A 21,619-nucleotide genomic window follows, 5' to 3' on the forward strand; every position below is an offset into this window, starting at 1 on the left:
TACAAATATGAACAAAACAACAAATAAATATCATGGGTTTATTGGAAATCTTCAATTACAATTAGGCGTAATAGCCTAAATTACTGCTGAACGACACTATCTTCTTATTAAAAATGTTTTTATAAAAAACTCACAATTTTATATAGTATATAGCTTACAAATTTAACACACAACAATACTATAAAGCGACTATCATTATTACTATTATTGTTATAAAAAAATGTTATACAATAAAATTTACTTTCTAATTATTTAGACTAAAGCATAATTATACTTAAATATATATAAAAATATTATTTTGTTTAAAAATTCAAAGCATTAATTTAGAACGTAACATTGCACAATGATAATTTTCTTTAAGTATATCAAGATTAACGAAATTAAGTTAAGAAAAAACGTTTGCTATATTTGTGTTTTTAATTGCGATACAAGATAAACACATCACAAAAACAACCAATGAAAAGTAGTTAAAACAGGCATGGATTCGGCACTCTTATTGTTGGAGAACGAATTAGTGTAAATGGTTCCTCTGCTTCTCTTCTTTTTTTTTGGTTAGGATATTTTATGGATCATATTTGTGTGTAAATTGCTTAGACACATTGTATTAGGCGCTATATAAGACTACCATTATTATTGTTATTGTTGTTCTACAGTGCTTTTAATAATGTAACAATTTCATTGAAAATACTAGAAAAAAATGTTTGCCGATGGAGTTTTGATTGTCGTAAGGTTTTTTGTCGTCGTAAGAGCGTGCGTAATAATTGGAGCTTGCGTTGGATTCTGTTCCTCATAAGGATTGAATACATATATGTCTGTAGTGATTGTCTGCAAGATGAGAACTGAAGCTACAAAAATTAGAAACCATGCCTTATCCGATTCCTGAAAAGTAAAAGATATTAATCTATTTAATCTAATTAATTGCATCAATGTTAGATCTCATGAGAGTGAGTCGGAACTTCATGAAATAAGACTTTAAATGTTGTAGATAATTAAAATTTATTTTTAAAGTTTATGTTATGTTTTTAAGATTTTTAACGACACTGCTCCATCCTAAATGAGCATTTTACACTTCTCATGGATTTTCATGAGAGGGTGATAAGAAGTAGCACTATATGTATCTTCCGTATACCTATAATTAAGGGATGTGCTAGTAAAACATTTATTATAACGCTATTAAAGAACAATATTCCTCTTTGTATAAAAAATCGTCCAACATAACTACTTTTAAGCAGACCATAAAATCATATCTTATGGGTACGATACTCCCATAATCTGGAGTCTCTGCTTTTAACTATATTTTGTGTCTTTCCTTGAAATTGTATTTTAAAAATGTTTATACAAATTTTAAACATTTTAAAGCATAGTTTTTTACTTCTTCGATTATTGATTTTTAATTTCTTCTTTTATAATTTGTGTATGGAACCTGTGAAATTTGTTTTTCCATGTTCTGGACCCCAATGGAATTAAGTATTTTACTTTTTGGGATATCCTTTTAATTCAAGTCTTACTGTTGTACTGATTTAATGATTGTTTTATATGTTTATATTCTATGTATCTTTGTGACTCTGGTTAATAAAGTAAATCAATCAATCATATAGAAAATAACTAATAATTATATATATAATAAACTAATAATTATAAATCTCATTCATTTTAATGAATGAGATTTATAATTACTGGAGTATTTATTATACTGGACATTTTTAAATGTCCAGTATAATAAATAAATTTTTTATATCACTATGCATGTGAATATATAATTAATATCATAAAAATAAATGTCATTATGCTTATAAAAGCATTATTAGTCCATGGACCTATAATTAGATCCATGATTAGTCGTTTTACTGTAAGAAATGATCAATTAAAAGATAAATAATCATCATATTATTTAAAGTAAATTTAAGGTTTGTAATACTGTATTAGAAAGTAAAATGTTCCATAGTGAATGTGTTCAATAGTTAGAATGACACAAATGATAGCCAGTGGATATGATACCGGTGATGATATAATTATGATGATTACTGCGGCTGATTTTTATTAAATAAAAAAACACATACCAGCTCACCCTGTTTATACCAGTAGCACTGAAAAAGAAAACTAAATACTTTTAAAAGCAATAGTACATGTTATATCATAGATGTGTAAAGCAACCATAAATTATGATATCAAATTCAACACATAAGCTAAAGCTAAGTGTTAGCATTTATACAAAGCCAACAGTTCCACAACATCACAATTTATTTTATATTCAAAGATGTATTGTCCCACCCAATGATTTTTTGGTTGAATTTGTCCTCTTTTTTTTTTTTCTAAAGAAGTGATTAAGTTTATTAAAACTACAAAATGGCCTATTAAAAGTCTGATTTTATTATTCTTCATTGTTTATGTTTTTTGGGGACAATACATCTTTAAACAATCATGGACATAAAGTGTCATAACATAAAGACAATATGAGATAATCAATCAACATACCAACGTAATAGCGACATAGCTGCTGAAAGCTAAATTAATAATTAGTAGCCAGAGTTCTCCTCTGTTTTCTGTAGCTCCAACAATAATGCAGAATAATACAGACAACTAAAAAAAAAGGATTCAGCATAATAAAGAACAATACGGACAACTACAAAAAAGGGATTCAAGGATTTGCTAGCCCGGATTACAATGCCTAGTGAAATACCGCCATAGCCTTGCCCAAATATCTACCATTACCTTTAGCTGGCTAGTGGAAAATCATCAGCATATACAGCCTCATTTTACAACATGCAATCTGTGATGATTTATTTAAAAGTGTGCAGCTTTCCAACGTTTGTAATCAGCAAGCAAGCATAGGCAGGCTAGAAAATATTGCTAATTAGACCAGTGGGCTAGTAAAAGCCCTGACATGCATGCTTTATTTTCCGAACATTCTTATTTACAAACTTTGAGAGGGTCAACTATATCTGTAATGTCTTGGGGTTTTTAACAGAAAGCGAAAGAAAAAGCAATATCAACAAACGTCTGATTTCTCTATCAAACATTTATTCAAACATAAATTATTACAAACAAAATTATACTTACAAGAACCATAAATATAGTTATTGCAATAAAACCTTTAAGAGCAAGAGTCTAAGGGAAAAATATAAAACAACAATAATCAAATAGAAATATTGTTATCTTTAACTTATTTATAGATTGAGGCTTAAGACAAAAAATTTGCTTTTGTTCCTGATTCTTGCTTGTAAATTATATTGTTGGTTAAATCAGGGAAGAGTTAAATTACAATTAATTTAATTAATTTAACTCTTCCCTAGTTAAATGATGTTCAGAGATGCTATTATAAAAACAGAAATAAGCCTATTAATAATAATATAATACTAACAAGAACAGCTGACAATCATAATTGAATAACTTTTGTGTAAATTAGAATTAATATTTGATGTACGGTATGATAAAAACAAACCAGATTATTGGGATGGGTGTACAAATGACCCCCAACCACAACACACACACAACACTGAATGATTAATACTTGATTACCTTATTTGTGTTTTCTGAGAAGATTGCCTGTTGCTGACTCTGCTGTTGCTGATTTGGTTGTTGTTTATTATTTGAGTCTTCCATTGTATCCTGTCTGAAGTTCAAAGAAACATGTGCAGAATGGCATAATCATTATAGACCTATTTATATAGGTCCATGGTAAGACTAAGAGACATTGGCATTGCAATGTTCACAGTTGTATTGTGTATTAAGAAGAGCTATTTTATTGTTGTTACATTTGTTATTTGTTGGTCAAATGAATATATGAAATGAAAGAGGTAAGGCTAGACTAGCCCTACCTAGAGGCCTACCCTTCCTCTAGGCCCTAGCTAATAGTACTAGTAGTAGTAGTGGGGTAGGCTAGAGAAGAGGCCTCCTGGACCTGGCTAGAATAGCCTGCCTAGAGGGGTGCTGGTCAACCCGTACCCAAACCAACCCGTACCCATGGCAACTCGTACCCAACTTGGCTAACCCGTACCCAAATAATTGGTCAACTCGTACCCACTTTGGCTAACCCGTACCCAAACCAACCCGTACCCATGCCAACTCGTACCTAAATATTTGGCTTACTCGTACCCAAGTATTTGGCTTACTCGTACCCATTATTTGGCTTACTCGTACCCATTATTTGGCTTACCCGTACCCATTTTTGGCTTACTCGTACCCATTATTTGGCCTACTCGTACCCAATTTGAATAATTAATGATTTGATCGGCGCAAAACTAGTGGTATGCTTTTGCCGTATGAATATTTTTATATTTAAATTGTTTTTTTATTTTACAGGTCTCGGTGAAATGTGTGCTAATAAAAAAATTAATGACCATTGATTTGATTGTAGACTTCGTTTAATTAGGCATATATTTGTTAACATTTATATAAATGTAGTATTATAGTTTTATAAACGTATGTTTGATGTGTCTTTTTTATTTACGTAAGAGAACATTAATTAATAAAAATATATTTTAACTGTTGTATAGTTAGTATTACAATTCAATTAAGCCCAGGTAAAGTACCAACAACGTATAATTTTATACTTATCAATTTTTATTATTTTATTTTATTCTAATTATCTTCCCTGATTACATTCGATCAAGTAATTATTATTTCTATTGTATTGGTATATTTAAAATTGGTTGAATTAACAACGCCCTGTTTTAAGCAAAAAGCCTGCAGGGCTATGGGGTCGAATTACTCGTAGATTTCGTGTTACGTGTTTTTGCTGACCGGGATTAACCTTTTATTATAAAAAATAAGAGACGACTCAGTAATGACGTATGATCGTTTTCCATATATTTTATTTATTAATAATTCAGTGAAATGATCATATACACGTACTGTCGTACTGTAAGGCAATTATTAAACATTTTGGCAGATTTTCTTCTATAACAGCTATGTACGTGTTTTTGCTGAATGGGGATTCCTCTTTAATATTAAAAAAAAACGCATTTGTACGGGTCCATTTGTAGTGTGTCCAAAAATAGACAACGCAATGTGGCGTATGATCGTTTTCTATTTATTTTTTTTCTTAAATAATTCAGTGAAATTATCTGTTTGTTTACGGTAATTAAACATTTTTGGTAGATGTTTCCTCAATAACTTACAGCTACGTGTTTTTGCTGACGAGGGATTCCCTTTTTTTTAAAAAAATACAAAAATGGGTACGGGTTGACCTGTATTCAGTTGAGGACTAGCCTAGGCCTATAGTCTCTAGGCGAATACAGGACCACAGGTCAACCCGTACCCATGCCAACTCGTACCCAAATTTTGGCTTACTCGTACGTCGTATTTGGTCAAGTTAATACTTGTTAATTGTTAATACCTGTTTTATATGGCTCTGTGGAAGATGTCAGTGGTCGGCTGTGCTGCATTCTATTTTTTTTTCATTTATGAGTTATTAATCTATTATTTTCTACGAATAGTAGTACACGGACATTGAAATACCCACTGTGATGATGAAAGTTATTGAGGAAACATCTACCAAAAATGTTTAATTACCGTAAACAAACAGATAATTTTACTGAATTATTTAAGAAAAAAAATAAATAGAAAACGATCATACGCCACATTGCGTTGTCTATTTTTGGACACACTACAAATGGACCCGTACAAATGCGTTTTTTTTTATATTAAAGAGGAATCCCCATTCAGCAAAAACACGTAGCTGTTATAGAAGAAAATCTGCCAAAATGTTTAATTGCCTTACAGTACGACAGTACGTGTATATGATCATTTCACTGAATTATTAATAAATAAAATATATGGAAAACGATCATACGTCATTACTGAGTCGTCCCTTTGACGCCGGGCCGCCCTATAAATGCGTGTTTTTTTATAATAAAAGGTTAATCCCGGTCAGCAAAAACACGTAGCACGAAATCTACGAGTAATTCGAACCCATAGCCCAGCAGGCTTTTTGCTTAAAACAGGGCGTTGTTAATTCAACCAATTTTAAATATACCAATACAATAGAAATAATAATTACTTGATCGAATGTAATCAGGGAAGATAATTAGAATAAAATAAAAGAATAAAAATCGATAAGTATAAAATTATACGTTGTTGGTACTTTACCTGGACTTAATTGAATTGTAATACTAACTATACAACAGTTAAAATATTTTTTTATTAATTAATGTTCTCTTACGTAAATAAAAAAGACACATCAAACATACGTTTATAAAACTATAATACTACATTTAAATAAATGTTAACAAATATATGCCTAATTAAACGAAGTCTACAATCAAATCAATGGTCATTTTTATTAGCACACATTTCACCGAGACCTGTAAAATAAAAAAACAATTTAAATATAAAAATATTCATACGGCAAAAGCATACCACTAGTTTTGCGCCGATCAAACCATTACAAGTAATTATTCAAATTGGGTACGAGTAGGCCAAATAATGGGTACGAGTAAGCCAAAAATGGGTACGGGCAAGCCAAATAATGGGTACGAGTAAGCCAAAAACTTGGGTACGAGTAAGCCAAATATTTAGGTACGAGTTGGCATGGGTACGGGTTGGTTTGGGTACGGGTTAGCCAAAGTGGGTACGAGTTGACCAATTATTTGGGTACGGGTTAGCCAAGTTGGGTACGAGTTGGCATGGGTACGGGTTGGTTTGGGTACGGGTTGACCAGCACCCCCTCAACTAGCCCTAGCTAGGTAGGCTAGCTAGGTCACTATCAATCAACTCAATTCAAACAAGGCGTAAAACTACTATGTCTATGTTCTTACGGGGTTTAGTGAACCAAATTATGTATTGAATTACCTCTTTTGTTAAACAAATATTCAACACTCATAAAAATAAAATGATAATACTGCTGTACTTTTATGGCACAGTATCTGGAAATTCCCTCATCACGTGCTGATATTATTGAACGGATTCGCGCCCTCTCTAGTATACATCGAATAAATTGTTTTTAATCAAAGATAGTTTTAATTTTGTAAAATAAACAAACATAGATCAGCCTTTTTGACCAACCAAACTATTATGAGTATGTTTCATAGCTTTTGTTCTAGCTTAGGCCTAGGCCTAGTTCTTTATTTCCTAGGCCTAGTCTCCTATAGGGATCGATCCCGCCTATCTATAACTATTAGGCCTAAAGCCTTACTTAGGCCTAGCTAGGCTAGGCCCTACTATACTAGTAATGTATTTAGCCATTTCAAGTCCAGCTAGATCATTGTCATGACCAAAGCGATCGCCAATCAAAGCAGTCTGCCGCATAGAAATCGAGAAGCAAATACGCCAAAGGCAGTACGGTTTAGCTAGTAGTAGGGAAGGGGCCTAGCTAGGCTAGCAAGAAGGTACTACCATTACCAATCCATGGCGGAAAAAATATTTTTCTACTTAGGGCATTCAGGGGCGGTCGCAGAACTATTTTAAGAGGGGTTGCCCAGGACCGTAGATAACAAATTTTGTTAAATGACATCCCTAGAGGGCCGGAAATTATACTCTCGCACGTAAAATTCACGCTAAATGGCACCTATAGTTCGCCGGAAATGACACTATCGGGCTACTCCAAACAGCAATATTATCATATCCCGCCTAATTTTTCCATATATAACATATATACATATTTAACGTCAGAGGAAGTCCCAGACGAAGGTACTTCCGGTAAGCTAATAAATTCTGGCAATTATAATCAATAAATACAAATTAATTATTATTATCAATTAATAATTTTAAAAAGTTAAACAAAAAATATGAAGCTGCTGCTATAAACGTTCAAGCCCCCTTCCCTACGTTTTTTAGATCTAATTTAAGATCACAAACTATATTTAATGTAAAAATAATACTATATGGTCCTATTGCGATAACTTTTTTCGTCTTTAAACGGTTAAAAATGTGAAAAATAAGTCGATTCTAATAATTATAGTGGCCCGCTATAAATCCCAAAATGCATTGCGCGCGGATTGATATTTTTGTTTTTCACCTGTAATTCGCCCACTTTTCGATCGATCGTGAGGCCAAAACAAATGGAAGACTGCTAACTTTTCAGCGAAAATACCGGGTTTTCCCCAATTTGTATAATGTGTAACGGAATCTGGCAAAAATAGAAAGACAATTAATGCAGCAACTATACAACGTCAGGCTAGGTATATAGCTAGCGTACGATGTTCGTAGGTTACCGATGTTTACAAAACTAAGCCTAGCTAAGCTAGGCTAGGCCTAAGACCGTCCACGAGATTAAATTATATTATTTTGATCAATAAGTCAGTAATAAAACCACAATTTCAAAAATTCATTTTCATTTATCCACTATAAACTGTACAACAGTGTTGCTTAAACTGCACTTCAGAAAAGAAACTATGATCGAAATTTTCAAAAAGAAGTACATAAAACACTGTTATTTTAAAGTTTGGAACATCCGTAATTTCTACGGAAATTTGGCCCAATATTACGGACATAAGATGAAGATAAATAGTGTACTACGGAAATACTTAAATGATGGGAAATCTCCGGCAAAATGCAATATTATGGACAAAGCAACGACCCGTATGACAGGGTTTTCCACGAACACAGTGTGTGTAGTGGCCTTTCGTACCTTCTCATGACGCACACAAGCAGTCCAAACAGTCAGAAATTCATTCTGAGCATGTTCAGAAATATATATCTACACAAAAAATTATGCAAAAGACAGCCGGCGGTTAATTGTGCGCGGTATTGTAATGCTTAATTTTGTCAATTTACATAATAGGCTCTTCCAAAACTGGACTTCTGTAACGTTAGGTTATTATGACAACATGGGATCTAAATTTTAATTTAGTGACAGAAAAAAACATTTATCATGAAGTTAAGGGTGTTGCCCGGGCAACTGGGGCAACCCCTCTGCGTCCGCCCCTGGCATTATCTTCACTGCTAAAAACGATGTTACTTACTGTATATTATACAAGTAATGAATGTTTATGAGTTGGATGGTGAGAATACTTCATGAGTTAAAAAATTTTTCACCAAATGAAATAATCTCTTCTATCATTCAATGAATACTAAACATTCATTATTTGTTTTATAACACCCCTAATTTTATTCAATTTATCCATCATAAATCATTGACGAATGCTAGGCCGGGAAGCTAGGACATTAAAACGGTAGTGTTCCAACTTTAGATGCAAAGTAGAACAGTTTTTGACGGAGCGCACAACACATTGATTTCCAAACGCAATCAGTCAACAACATCGCATGGCAAAAATTCTCAAAATGTTTTCATAAAGCTGAACGTGCATTAGAGCGTGTTAATTGACCATTAGATACACTTTTTCGTTAGATAGTGCTAATTCCAAATGACACGTGATGCGTAATTTAGCAATCAAATTGTAAGAATACAATCAGGTGTGTTATAAATATTATTATTCAAGTATCTTTTTTTATACTGTAGGCATAAAGCTTCTAGTATGGAATACATGCCGTATACATCTTTAAGTCAGGCTGCTGATGAATATGCCACATTCCCTCTGTTTCCTGTGTTGGATATAGCTCATTTCATGTTAATGGTTTTAGTGACTAGAGAAGATATTGGACATGGTGAGTTAGAGTATGCTAACTAACATATGAACCGATTCAGGATGATGGGGAGCATTTACGTAATATTAATAGTCTGTCAAAAATAGACATCAAAAAGTAGTTTTCAAGTGTAGTGTACCCGCCCTGGATCTGCCCCTGATTAATAATAATTTTTTTTTAAACCCCTTTAGAACAAGCATAGTATAGAGAAACATTTACTTTGAAATTTAAGCTCGCTCCCCGTCTAGGAAGTGTAGACGATGGTTCTCGGAATGATAATGTTCTCCTTGTACGTTTTCTGTCGGTTACCATTATTGAAAACTAAACTACTCTGTTTCACAGATTAATAACATTTCAAAGTATAGTGTTTATTGTTTGGTAGGGCCCTTATAGGGCGGAGGTGGGGAGGCGCTGGCGGAGTTCATTTGAGGGAGGTGCTTATTCGAGGGATATGTTAAATTTTTTAGTTTCAATAATATGGTAACATTTAATCAAATGAAATCCTCTAATAGATATGAAAAGTGGTAAAAAAGAATAACAAATGCTTGGTAAATTGTAGATAACAATGCGATGAATTCTACTACAAATAGTATAATTGTGTTATTATAAATGTGGATGGACGTTTATTAGATAGTTGGGTTGGGTGGGTGGGGGTATTATTATTCATATTTATTTTGAAACTAACTTCCGTGACAGAGTGGGCCGTTTTGGCCCAAGAAAGAAGACATTACGGCTTGCAACATCCCATAACGGGACACAGATAGCCTACAGTTATTCCTGCCAGCTTACTCAATAAAATTCGGCTATCGGGATTTCACTCGATTTTAAACAAAATGTCTTATCATCAAATCTCCCTATGTAATTTTATAATACTATTCCCCACAATATATTCCGATTCTTTATGGCGTATATTTAATTTGATCTTTATTAATTTGCAGTATAATTTTTATTTTTTAACTACTGTACCTTCACATGCGCGGTCCGTTCCTAAAATAAACAAAAAACTGAAATGGCTATAGCCACTAATGGCCAACTTAAGATCCAGTTTTACTATCGGTTTTTTTCTTCCGTCTTCCAAAGGGACACTGTATTGATTGATGGAAAGTGCCTGTTTCCAGTCACCTTTAGGTTCAAATCTATTATTTTAACTGCTCCCTTGTGTATAAAAGAGAGAAAATACTAGTTGAAACCAGGTTGTTGCAAGGTGAACTCATCGTGAACCCAGAAATGACTTTGACCGCGAAGAATTGAAATTGAGTTGAAAATCTACTGTTGAAATCATAAATTTTGTTAAAAAACTCTTTATAATTAATATCTTCCTAACATAGAAATATGGAACAATATCGTAATAGTGAAAACTAATGTTATCAAATTTACATTTCATGGTACATCTGAGATAGATCAGGTAGGTATCCAAGGCAAAGATTTGTACCGAAGTTTTTCCATTGTGCTCGCCTATGTCAGAATTAACCATAATTTATATATAGAAAATAAAAATATCTCAAATCGGTATTTATTTATAATTATAATATATTGTATATTAAATGAATTCCATTTGTGGGGTTTAAACTACTGAATTGAATTATTGTTATTGAATATGTTGTAGAATTGCTAAAATTGTATCTTTCCCAGAAATCAGTATAATAATAATTTGGACTTATAAAATGTTAAAAGAATTGTTTGAAAAATGTTGTAGAAACAGGGCCGTAGCCAGCATGAGGTAGATGAGGCGCTCGAGATTTTCAATTTTCACTACCACCCCAATTCCCCAGCAGAGATCGTTATATTTTATAATAATAATTATATTTAAAGCATCTTTGCCTTGAGAAATGTAAAAACTTTTTTCTTTTTGTCTAGGATCATCTTTCCCAAAAAGCAACCCTCTTGTGTGCTACATGTGTAGTATGCTGACATGCTTTGCTGGTGGTATTCTAACCAATCTTCTACTTGGAGCACCTCTTATGCAACCATTTGCTAACACTCAGGCAGTTATCACAGCTACCATTGTCTGGTATAGCTCTATTTTATTTTCAAATGTTATCAACTTAATTTAGAATTCAAAATTGTGTATATTTAGTTACTAAATTTGTGTTTTTTTATGCTAAATTCTTTGTTAAATTATGTTGTTAGTTTTTAAAGTTTATCAGCAAAGTTGCAGGTATTATTGATTGTACTGATTTAAATTATATACAGTATCAATTCAATTGACTAAACAAATTCAACAAAAGAGAAAAAAGAATAATTTTAATGTAATTTATAGCACAACTAATGGTGAAATGAATATACTTAAAAAGTCATTTTATTTCTGAAATAACTAAATCATACTATTCTCAAATAAAGTATGTGCCACAGTGTTTTGTGTGTGCTTCTAGGCTGCAGCTGCAAATGTGACCGAAATTTGATTAATATTAATTAATTAACTTTTATGATAGATTTTTGAAGATTCTGCCTTGTTTTTTTTAATCATGAATATACATTTATTTTAAGGTACCTTGTGTTCTACTCGCCTGGTGATTTCTTCTACAAACTTATCATAACAACACCAGGCAAGTTGGTGATCATATCCCTAAAGGAGTTAGCTAGGGCTCGTAAGATTTCTATGGGTATTGCACAGTCAGAGGTTTTGTACCCTGATGCTGTATTCATCATGATTATGGTTGGTGCTGCTAAAGGTATTTTATTTATTATTTATTTATACTGGTTAAGCTCTTAATTTTTTAAAGTGCACATGAGCTAGATGTGTACACTGAACCTACGGTTTATAGACCTTATCCGAGAAGACTCGTTCTACAACCAGAACCATGGAGCGAGTGAGCCTCAAACCCTTGCCAATGTTATGGTTCCACTGTCTTAACCGAAAAAGAGTTCACACACATCAGGGCGTCTATTGGCATTTTGTATGTTGTGCGCTCATGTGTGTGTGAAAGGGGTATTATTAAAATTCTAGATACTAATTTTAAAAAAAAATTATTTTCACAATCCCACTGTGAAAATACCTGTCAAAAGATATTTTTGGTGTCATAAATATGATTTATATGACGTTTGAATCCTGTCTCTTATATCTTGCTTTTTATAAATTATAGATTAAAAAAAATGTTGACACCTATCCACCAACAAGCGCACGATCGAATTGCCAATTACAAGATGGGAAACCATGCCTTCTCAACCTAGCCTTATAGGAGGCTTAGGTAGGGCTGCTTGTTAACTGTCCTGGAACTATGACAGGATTTAAACCAAGACCCATGGGTTAGCAATCCTAATACTAACTAGATTTTAACTCGTCACTTCGACGAGTTCGGGTTATCCGCGCAAACGCAACATGCATATACGTTGAATTTTCAACGGCGACGACAATTATTATGCCATCCTATGACATGAATTAAATATGTTTACAGTGCTGAATTGTACCTATTTTGTGTCATAAAACATAATAGTATTTACGGAATACACTGTATATGTTATTTTGATGACATTATCATGTTAAAAATTGGATTAAAAGATGTGTCTTAATATCTATGTTACACTGTAAATAACATAAATTTAACTTTTTTTTAATTTACATTCAGCTAATGGCAGTAGCTTGATGAAGAATTTTGAAAGGCTGTTACGAGGAACGTGGAATCCCAGTACGAATGAGCTTATCACTCCATCATTGTAAGTAATCTACAAATTTAATGTTTACAAACAATTACAACTAAAAAACACATTTTGTTTATTTTAGACTTAAATGTATTAAATCATAGAGATATTATAGATACAATGATATAATAATGATTAAATACAGTTGACTTCAATACTGGTCCATTCACTTTACAAACGCTGTACATATGATGTATGATTAAATACAGTTGACTTCAATACTGGTCCATTGACTTTACAAACGCTGTACATATGATGTATGATTAAATACAGTTGACTTCAATACTGGTCCATTGACTTTACAAACGCTGTACATATAATGTATGATTAAATACAGTTGACTTCAATACTGGTCCATTCACTTTACAAACGCTGTACATATAATGTATGATTAAATACAGTTGACTTCAATACTGGTCCATTCACTTTACAAACGCTGTACATATAATGTATGATTAAATACAGTTGACTTCAATACTGGTCCATTCACTTTACAAACGCTGTACATATAATGTATGATTAAATACAGTTGACTTCAATACTGGTCCATTCACTTTACAAACGCTGTACATATGATGTATGATTAAATACAGTTGACTTCAATACTGGTCCATTCACTTTACAAACGCTGTACATATAATGTATGATTAAATACAGTTGACTTCAATACTGGTCCATTCACTTTACAAACGCTGTACATATGATGTATGATTAAATACAGTTGACTTCATTACTGGTCCATTCACTTTACAAACGCTGTACATATGATGTATGATTAAATACAGTTGACTTCAATACTGGTCCATTCACTTTACAAACGCTGTACATATGATGTATGATTAAATACAGTTGACTTCAATACTGGTCCATTCACTTTACAAACGCTGTACATATGATGTATGATTAAATACAGTTGACTTCAATACTGGTCCATTCACTTTACAAACGCTGTACATATAATGTATGATTAAATACAGTTGACTTCAATACTGGTCCATTGACTTTACAAACGCTGTACATATGATGTATGATTAAATACAGTTGACTTCAATACTGGTCCATTCACTTTACAAACGCTGTACATATAATGTATGATTAAATACAGTTGACTTCAATACTGGTCCATTCACTTTACAAACGCTGTACATATAATGTATGATTAAATACAGTTGACTTCAATACTGGTCCATTCACTTTACAAACGCTGTACATACGATGTATGTGCTACACTATATTTCAAACAAGTTAATACATGTATATAATAAGATTAAGATAATTAAAACATGTTTCAAGCTGATATGTTGATGCTTAATACTAAAATATTGTTTTTATGCTATTTTTTTTATAGGCAAGAGGGTGGTCAGTTTTCATCAAATATCGCATATGTTCTATTTGCATTTATTTCCTTTAAAAATCAGAAATTACAAAACTTTAACATTTAATAATTGATTTGTTTTTAGCACACTGAAGGCATCTGTGATTGGTAGTTCGCTTTTAGTACTGCAGAAGTTTGGCTACATACCAATAGAATACAACGTTCTCATGATGTTTATCTCCTTGTCTACAATGAGTTTCAAAATTGGCGTGTTGTTCTTTGACATAAACGATCCATTTAACCTCATTGAGGACTACACAAAGCCATCGATGTTTGGGAGATCAGAGTACGCAAATAAAGCTGAAGTTCAAAAGAAACCGAGGAAGTCAAAAGGAGAATGAACAAATTATAGATTTGAGTGAAATGAATATGCCGTCCGGTTTTTTATTATTTTAAGCCACTTGTGACTAATTATGCCCAAATATGGAGTCATTTTCATGCAGAAAAGAAACCGTAACATAAATTGCCAAAATTTGAACCATAACATTTCATATATAAATGTAAATCTAATTAATTGAAAGTTTAAGGAAGGAAAGTATATCAATCATTTTTAATAAATAGCCACATCTGTTGTACTGTATACATACGTATATGGTATAATTTCTTGTTAGATTATATCACATTATGCATTTTGTATTTGTTTATGCAGTGAGTATGTTTTTAGTAATGATTTAATTGCATGTCTTTGAAAATTGTAGGTATGCTAAAAATTGTACTCCTCAATACATTCAGGGGTGGTACAGGTGTGCTGTTTGTATTTTGGTGTGTAGAAGTTTACCAAATTCAAGTGTGTTTAAATTGCACTTCTCAAGGGCAGTTTAGTATAGTGTGATCGCCTCGCTCGCCTCAAAAGACAAGGCCTGATTTAAACTATTTTCAATGAAGTTCTATTTAGAATTGGAATTTCTATACATTTTGTGCAGTTACCATTTTTTAATTATTTTAATAAAAAAATAAATAATTTAATAACTTTTAGTTATGGATTGCTGTTTTTAAACTAAAATGTTAACAATTTATGACATATTTAAAAGCAACAAAACAACTATCTTCAGTAAGTTCATATGTACATTTTTGTTAACACTTTTTAGACAGTATAATAGATATAGAATATTAATTTGTGATTTTGTAATTTACAGAACGGTATATTATTTTTGTTAAATGCGATTTATCAGAGTTTTATCAACTCAGTGTTTGTTGCTTACTTTAATGAAATAAGGAGAAACTGAAATTTCCAATTGATGTGGACTTGGACACATTAACATTTTTATACACAATTATTAGATGATTATAGTACACCGATTATGAATATAAATTTTGCATAGTGATTTTGTAATGTATTAACAGTATTATTTCAGTATGGTATATTATTTTGTTAAATGTAATTTATCAGGGTTTTATCAACTCAGTGTTTTTTTCCAATTCATTTGGACACAGTACTGGTCAAGCTTTAATGTATATAATATTGGATGCAATTTCAATACAAATGTTCAACTGTACAGTTCAGGATATGAATTTGAAATACAAATGAATGACTATTTACTTTTCTTATTTTTATAGAAATATTTCAGTGCAAAATACATAAAATTGTCCAGTGGATCATTTTATACTAGTAATTTCTCGTCTGGTTTTGCCATTAATTATAAGCCATTATATTAATACTAATTTAGCCAATAAAAGTTCAACAGCATTAATACAAGTGCCAAACTGGAGCATGCCATCAATATAATTTACAATATCAGTCGAGACAACACAGATTGTAATAAGAAAAGAGTCATAATTCTATGTTTTGTGTTATGTTTTATTTATTTACAAATGAATAAATGGAGTGTTGATGAAATAATATGTCTCCTTCCATACTGTATATACATTTCTCTATTCATAAATAAAATATATACTGTTCTGGCACTTCCCAGACAATGGTGGATTTACAAACATAAAACCAGATGAAGAATACAGAACTGACTACAGTACAGTTCTGTAAACATAATAAGAGTATAAAATCATCCTCATATAACATTATATTGGTTAAAACTGCCTCAGACAAAATGTATTTACGCTATGTACCAGGACTGTATTAAGGAAAAGAATGAACAAAAGAAGGAAATGATATATCTCAACACTATTTTAGCCAGTGAAACCAAATATATTTCATTTCCCTAATGAGAGTATCCACTTTGTTATTCAACAGTTCTCAGTACACTCATATTACAGAAATTATTCAAATATTCCATAGTATATCTTGTATACAATGTAGTCCTTTCAGAATACTCTACCCTTACAAGACATTGAGTGTTGCTAATCGATCTGACAATTAAAAGTTTCTTGGATCAAACATAGTTTCATTTTCAGTCATTGTTCTACTGCTTGTCAGTGGATAATTCGTAACATTTTCTGCAAAAACAACAAAATAAAAAGGTTAATAACTAATATAAATATGATTAAAAAATACAAATAACATATTAAAAGAAAACATTCAATTCATAATAATATTTAATGTTAAGAAATGTACAACAGAAGACTGTAATTTGTGAAAAAAGACAAAATAAACGCGTCAGATTATTCAGATTTGCCATTTCTGGGTTATGGATATACTGTATATAAATCTAGTAATTACCATCTTACAGTAGGTCAGAGTTCCTCGGGTGTCTCTTGGTCAGAGTTCCTCTGGTGTATCTTTCACAGTGTATTGGCAGTGTTGTTGGTATGGTCTCTGTAATGGATGAGCTAAGAACATTGCCATTTTATCATGTAGCTGTGTGATGTTCTTACCAACCTCATTGATGTAAGCGCGGTTCATCTCGTCCATATCAAGAAAGACGTCATAAACTTCCTGTTAAAGTAAAAGAACTTAAAAGATTTTTGTAACTACAATTACAAAAAGGACCAGGGGTCTTTTTCAATTAGCATTGCTTCTCATTGGAATATACTTCATTTTTAAAAAATCACATAATGAGCAGTGTCATTGAATTATTACTGGGCTAATACTATATGAACTACTAGTAACTTAGAGATGTACAAACCCATAGACAGGGGGTGAGGTTGGTTTTATTTGTAAGTGTGTTGGACTACTGATCTTGAGATCATGGGTTTGAATCCAACGCTCGAAGCATTGCTTGTATCCATCCTTGGGCAAGACACTTTACTTAGATTTGCACTGATACTAGCTGCATTATGGGAGTATGTTTCCATATGTGTTTGATCCAAAAATTACAGGGGTAATGTACAGTGCTTGGAAGTTTCACAACAGTAAGCACTTTATAAATCCAGTGCCTATAGACTTAAAGTGGAAATGATGGTAAACAGGCCTAACTTGTGATGATACTATCAGCAGCATAGCCTTACTTACCTTACATTTATTTTCTTCTGCTGGAGCTTCATGAATATAAAACACATCCATAAAAAAGTACGGAGATTTCAAGAAATACTGACATATCTAATGATTTAAAACATTCAACAAATTATTTTCAATTAAGCTGCTGGTACAGTATTACATTATAGTAATAGGAGCTTTCAACTTGAAATGGCCTACACATTATGTTGTTGGTCATGGTCTGGACCTAGAATCTTGCAAAACTGTGTTTAGCAATTGGGTGAGCGAGTGAGGAATGTCCCTGCATGCACACAATGCATAAATTATTGTTGAAATAAATAAATAAATGCACCTGGCCAACTAGTTACTAGGTAGTTGGAAAAACATGGAAGGTTTTAGTAGCGTACAGTAAAGAAGCTGCATAATAATAGGGAGCTTTCGATTAGCGATGTGATGTTGAGGGAACACGTCCCAATATCCCTGCATATGCACAATGAATTAACATGACATTGGTAAGGGTCGTAGGTCATCGCAAATTCCTAATGATATAACAATTTAATGGGGATGTTCATATACAGTAAAACCAACTCACCTCTTTATTAGCAACAAATGTAGGTATACATTTTGAACGGCCATAAATCATTATTGTTCTCACTATGTATGGAGGTGGGAGGAGTTCATTTTCCACTGTGGGTAACGTTACATTCTCATGCCTGTAAAATAATTTATATACATTAAAATGTTGCACTGATGAAGGGCTAGTGTTGCCCAAAAGCTCTGCAAATTTGTCTGAATGTTTTTATTTAGCTATTTGCTTATTCTATTTTGTATCTCCATTGAGATCTAGACACTGATACCCACGGCATTGTCATTTATTCCGTAATTTGCCTTTGGATTTATTATTAAAATGGGTATATTTTCAAGGAGACAATAATAGTATTATTAATCAAATTAAAACTAATTTTAACAGACTTTGATTGTTATTTGGAAAATTATTTTAATCACAATATTAAATTTAAGTTACCAAGATTAAATTAAGAAAAAAAAAAGAGGATAGCTCAAATATCTTGAGAAGCATATTTTCTTGTAAAATATAGTGTAAAATCCAAACTGGATATAATTGACCCAATTTTTCTGGTTTCTCCAAAAAGTCTAGTTTTCAGAATGCACTATGAATTATTTATTGAGGTTATAAGAAAATTTTGGATATTTTTTGGGGAAAGTTTCTAGTAAAATTACTAAAAATGGTGGCGGAGGAGGTGCAGAGAGAGTGGGTTTAACGAATCAAATTCATTAATACTAAAAACATACAATGTTTCAAACAGTGATGACATGTCAAACTCGTCACAGTCTTGCTTCTCTGCATTAAGGTCATACAGGTCATCTATGACCTCACTGCAGTCATTCGTAAAATCTTGATACTAATAAAATAGCAAAAAGAAACAATAAATATTGTAAAGATTATCTGTCTAGCAATCATCTCAGATAAAATATAAATTAAACAGATAGGCCAGTATTCATGAAAGGGGATTAACATTATAGTCCTGGATTATCTCTGGGATTTAACCCAGGACTATTCTAAAACGGTATTCATGAAAGGGGATTATCTTTACAGTAGCTTCTACTTTCATAAGATAAATTACACACACCAACAGTGGTGTTGGTAGTCTATGAGTGCAGCTTACCTGGATGAATCAACACTACCAATCCATAGTGTTGGTTTATCCAGGTAAGCTACTAGGCACGAAATAGACCCTAATATACTAATAAAAAGCTGGTAGCACTACTTTCTATTTTACATTTCAATACTACTAAAATCCAAACATGAAAATAAAAACATTATTATTACAACATTGAAATGTTGAAAAAAAAGTCAATGTTGAGAATAAAATGTCCTTGAACTTCATAAACATTCTTCTTTATATATAATTTAAAATAATCTTACCCATATAGCTCTCTCTTGAAGTACAACCAATGCAAATTCGTGGTTAGCATTGATTGCGTTCTTTGTTTGAATAAAAATATGTAACACATTTTGTATTAGTGATGAACTATTAAATGGTGTTCTGGAATAAAAAAAAAAATTTATTATTGATTTAAAATGAAGGTAAAATGACTGTAATCTAAATAGACTACAGTCAAATGAATGTTTAAATATTCTACTGTACAATCTTCCATTCCAGTGCAAATTCAAACCTTAACACATATTTCTATTTCAGAGAGGTTAACTTTTTAAGCTTACCCATCTCGACCAACAAATGGAACATTGTCAACTTCTGATGATAGATCAAAACAAATAACCTGAAATTGAAAAATATTAACTTTATTATCATCATACTCATGACTTTAAGAGTCTTTGAATTTCTTTATCATAAAGTAAAGTGTAAAGTTTTATATTGGCACGGTCGAGAGTGCCAATAATAGACAGTAGCCTGATCATAACAATTAATAGAAAATAAATATAGCCAAAGACTAGTAGGTAAGTGGATTCCCCTAGTAGTACTAGGCCCTCTCGTAACTAGTAGTGATTGCTGTGACCTGAAATTGAAAAATATTAACTTTATTATCATCATACTCATGACTTTAAGAGTCTTTGAATTTCTTTATCATAAAGTAAAGTGTAAAGTTTTATAATGGCACGGTCGAGAGTGCCAATAATAGACAGTACTGTAGCCTGATCATAACAATTAATAGAAAATAAATATAGCCAAAGACTAGTAGTGGATTCCCCTAGTAGTACTAGGCCCTCTCGTAACTAGTAGTGATTGCTGTGACCTAAACCTATCCTAAAACTAAGTGTAGTAAACAAAACACCCCACCTCCCCCCCGGGCCTTGCCTTGTTGTGCCCTCCTACTAGCTAGCTAGGACTCAATAATAATTCATTTTTTACTTACAATTTTCTCTTTACAATTTACTTTGGGCAATTGTGGACCAAACGATAATTCAACCTCTTTTGATTCTTCTGCTTTTTGCTGTGCAGATGCAGCTGTAACTTGGGCACTATCGTCTTCTGTAAGCTCTAGGCCGGGGTCGACAGCAAGGAAAGGATTCAACCCAGACGTTTCAGTCAGCCCGTGAGCCTCCGTACTTCCTGATTTTGATGGGCCTAGGCTTTTGTTAGGAGAATCACGGATTGCAGTACTATATTCGACATTTTCATTAGTTGGATCGTCTCCGTCCTTGCTTCTTTCGTTTATGTTTGATTTAACTGACAAGTCAGAGCTTCTTTGTAAGTTTTTCTCCTCTTTAACCAACGCCAAAAAAGGGTTTGTACCCGACTTTTCGGACATGATGTGTGTGAAACAAGTTGTTATTGAAACAGCGCCACCAATAAAGTTTTTAGCGCAAGAGCTGAGTCTCTAGAGCGCATTATAAGTACTAATCAGTGAGATGGAATAAGCCGGCTATATAATATCATTGGTACTAATAAATATTTCCTTTTTTTAAAATTAATTTTTTTTACTTTTTTCGCGCGCGCCGTTCCTTTAGGCAGTTATATTCAAGAGAACGAAAGCATTAGGAAACGGTTACCATGTGGTAGCTTATAGTTTACTAGGCCTACGGCAAAAAATTGGTATTTGGAAACTCACTGGGCATGCGCACACCCCAAAGCACATCTGGGAAAAGAGAGTCTAGGAAAACATTTGCTGATAAATATTGAGATGCATGTAGACGGTAGTTATCGTCAGATGATCGGCGTCTTTTGTAAGAAATATTTCTTGTTATCGTAGGATCATCAAAGCATTTGTTATTGCCTTGGTTTATTAAC

At 32.4% G+C, this 21,619-nt stretch overlaps 3 protein-coding genes across 6 annotated transcripts; 1 reads left to right on the plus strand and 2 right to left on the minus strand.

Moving 5' to 3' along the window:
- Nucleotides 1–24: 24 nt before the first annotated feature.
- LOC144845494 (uncharacterized) lies at nucleotides 25–6,903 on the minus strand. 2 transcript variants are annotated; one of them, XM_078702881.1, is made up of 6 exons: nucleotides 6,793–6,903; nucleotides 3,520–3,613; nucleotides 3,061–3,108; nucleotides 2,476–2,580; nucleotides 2,061–2,087; nucleotides 25–879 (listed from the first exon to the last, which is right to left on the minus strand). In XM_078702881.1, the coding sequence occupies exons 2-6, from the start codon at nucleotides 3,601–3,603 to the stop codon at nucleotides 688–690; spliced, it is 456 nt and encodes a 151-aa protein (XP_078559007.1). In that variant the 5' UTR covers nucleotides 3,604–3,613; nucleotides 6,793–6,903; the 3' UTR covers nucleotides 25–687. The 2 variants fall into 2 exon arrangements, with proteins under 2 accessions (XP_078559007.1, XP_078559008.1); XM_078702882.1 differs by lacking the exon at nucleotides 2,061–2,087.
- On the plus strand, nucleotides 5,207–16,379 carry LOC144845481 (trimeric intracellular cation channel type 1B.1-like). 2 transcript variants are annotated; one of them, XM_078702858.1, is made up of 7 exons: nucleotides 5,207–5,217; nucleotides 6,955–7,018; nucleotides 9,401–9,546; nucleotides 11,383–11,536; nucleotides 12,013–12,197; nucleotides 13,092–13,179; nucleotides 14,625–16,379. In XM_078702858.1, the coding sequence occupies exons 3-7, from the start codon at nucleotides 9,417–9,419 to the stop codon at nucleotides 14,878–14,880; spliced, it is 813 nt and encodes a 270-aa protein (XP_078558984.1). In that variant the 5' UTR covers nucleotides 5,207–5,217; nucleotides 6,955–7,018; nucleotides 9,401–9,416; the 3' UTR covers nucleotides 14,881–16,379. The 2 variants fall into 2 exon arrangements, with proteins under 2 accessions (XP_078558984.1, XP_078558985.1); XM_078702859.1 differs by lacking the exons at nucleotides 5,207–5,217; nucleotides 6,955–7,018 and adding exons at nucleotides 7,422–7,432; nucleotides 7,596–7,638.
- LOC144845467 (BRISC and BRCA1-A complex member 1-like) lies at nucleotides 16,369–21,168 on the minus strand. 2 transcript variants are annotated; one of them, XM_078702835.1, is made up of 8 exons: nucleotides 20,745–21,168; nucleotides 20,092–20,150; nucleotides 19,795–19,915; nucleotides 19,161–19,270; nucleotides 18,442–18,562; nucleotides 17,886–17,972; nucleotides 17,162–17,369; nucleotides 16,369–16,930 (listed from the first exon to the last, which is right to left on the minus strand). In XM_078702835.1, the coding sequence occupies exons 1-7, from the start codon at nucleotides 21,138–21,140 to the stop codon at nucleotides 17,193–17,195; spliced, it is 1,071 nt and encodes a 356-aa protein (XP_078558961.1). In that variant the 5' UTR covers nucleotides 21,141–21,168; the 3' UTR covers nucleotides 16,369–16,930; nucleotides 17,162–17,192. The 2 variants fall into 2 exon arrangements, with proteins under 2 accessions (XP_078558961.1, XP_078558960.1); XM_078702834.1 differs by having other exon boundaries at nucleotides 17,154–17,369.
- Nucleotides 21,169–21,619: the final 451 nt, after the last annotated feature.

Source organism: Antedon bifida, chromosome 6, assembly GCF_963402885.1.
Source record: "Antedon bifida chromosome 6, ecAntBifi1.1, whole genome shotgun sequence".
In the NCBI taxonomy this organism is placed as follows: domain Eukaryota; kingdom Metazoa; phylum Echinodermata; class Crinoidea; order Comatulida; family Antedonidae; genus Antedon; species Antedon bifida.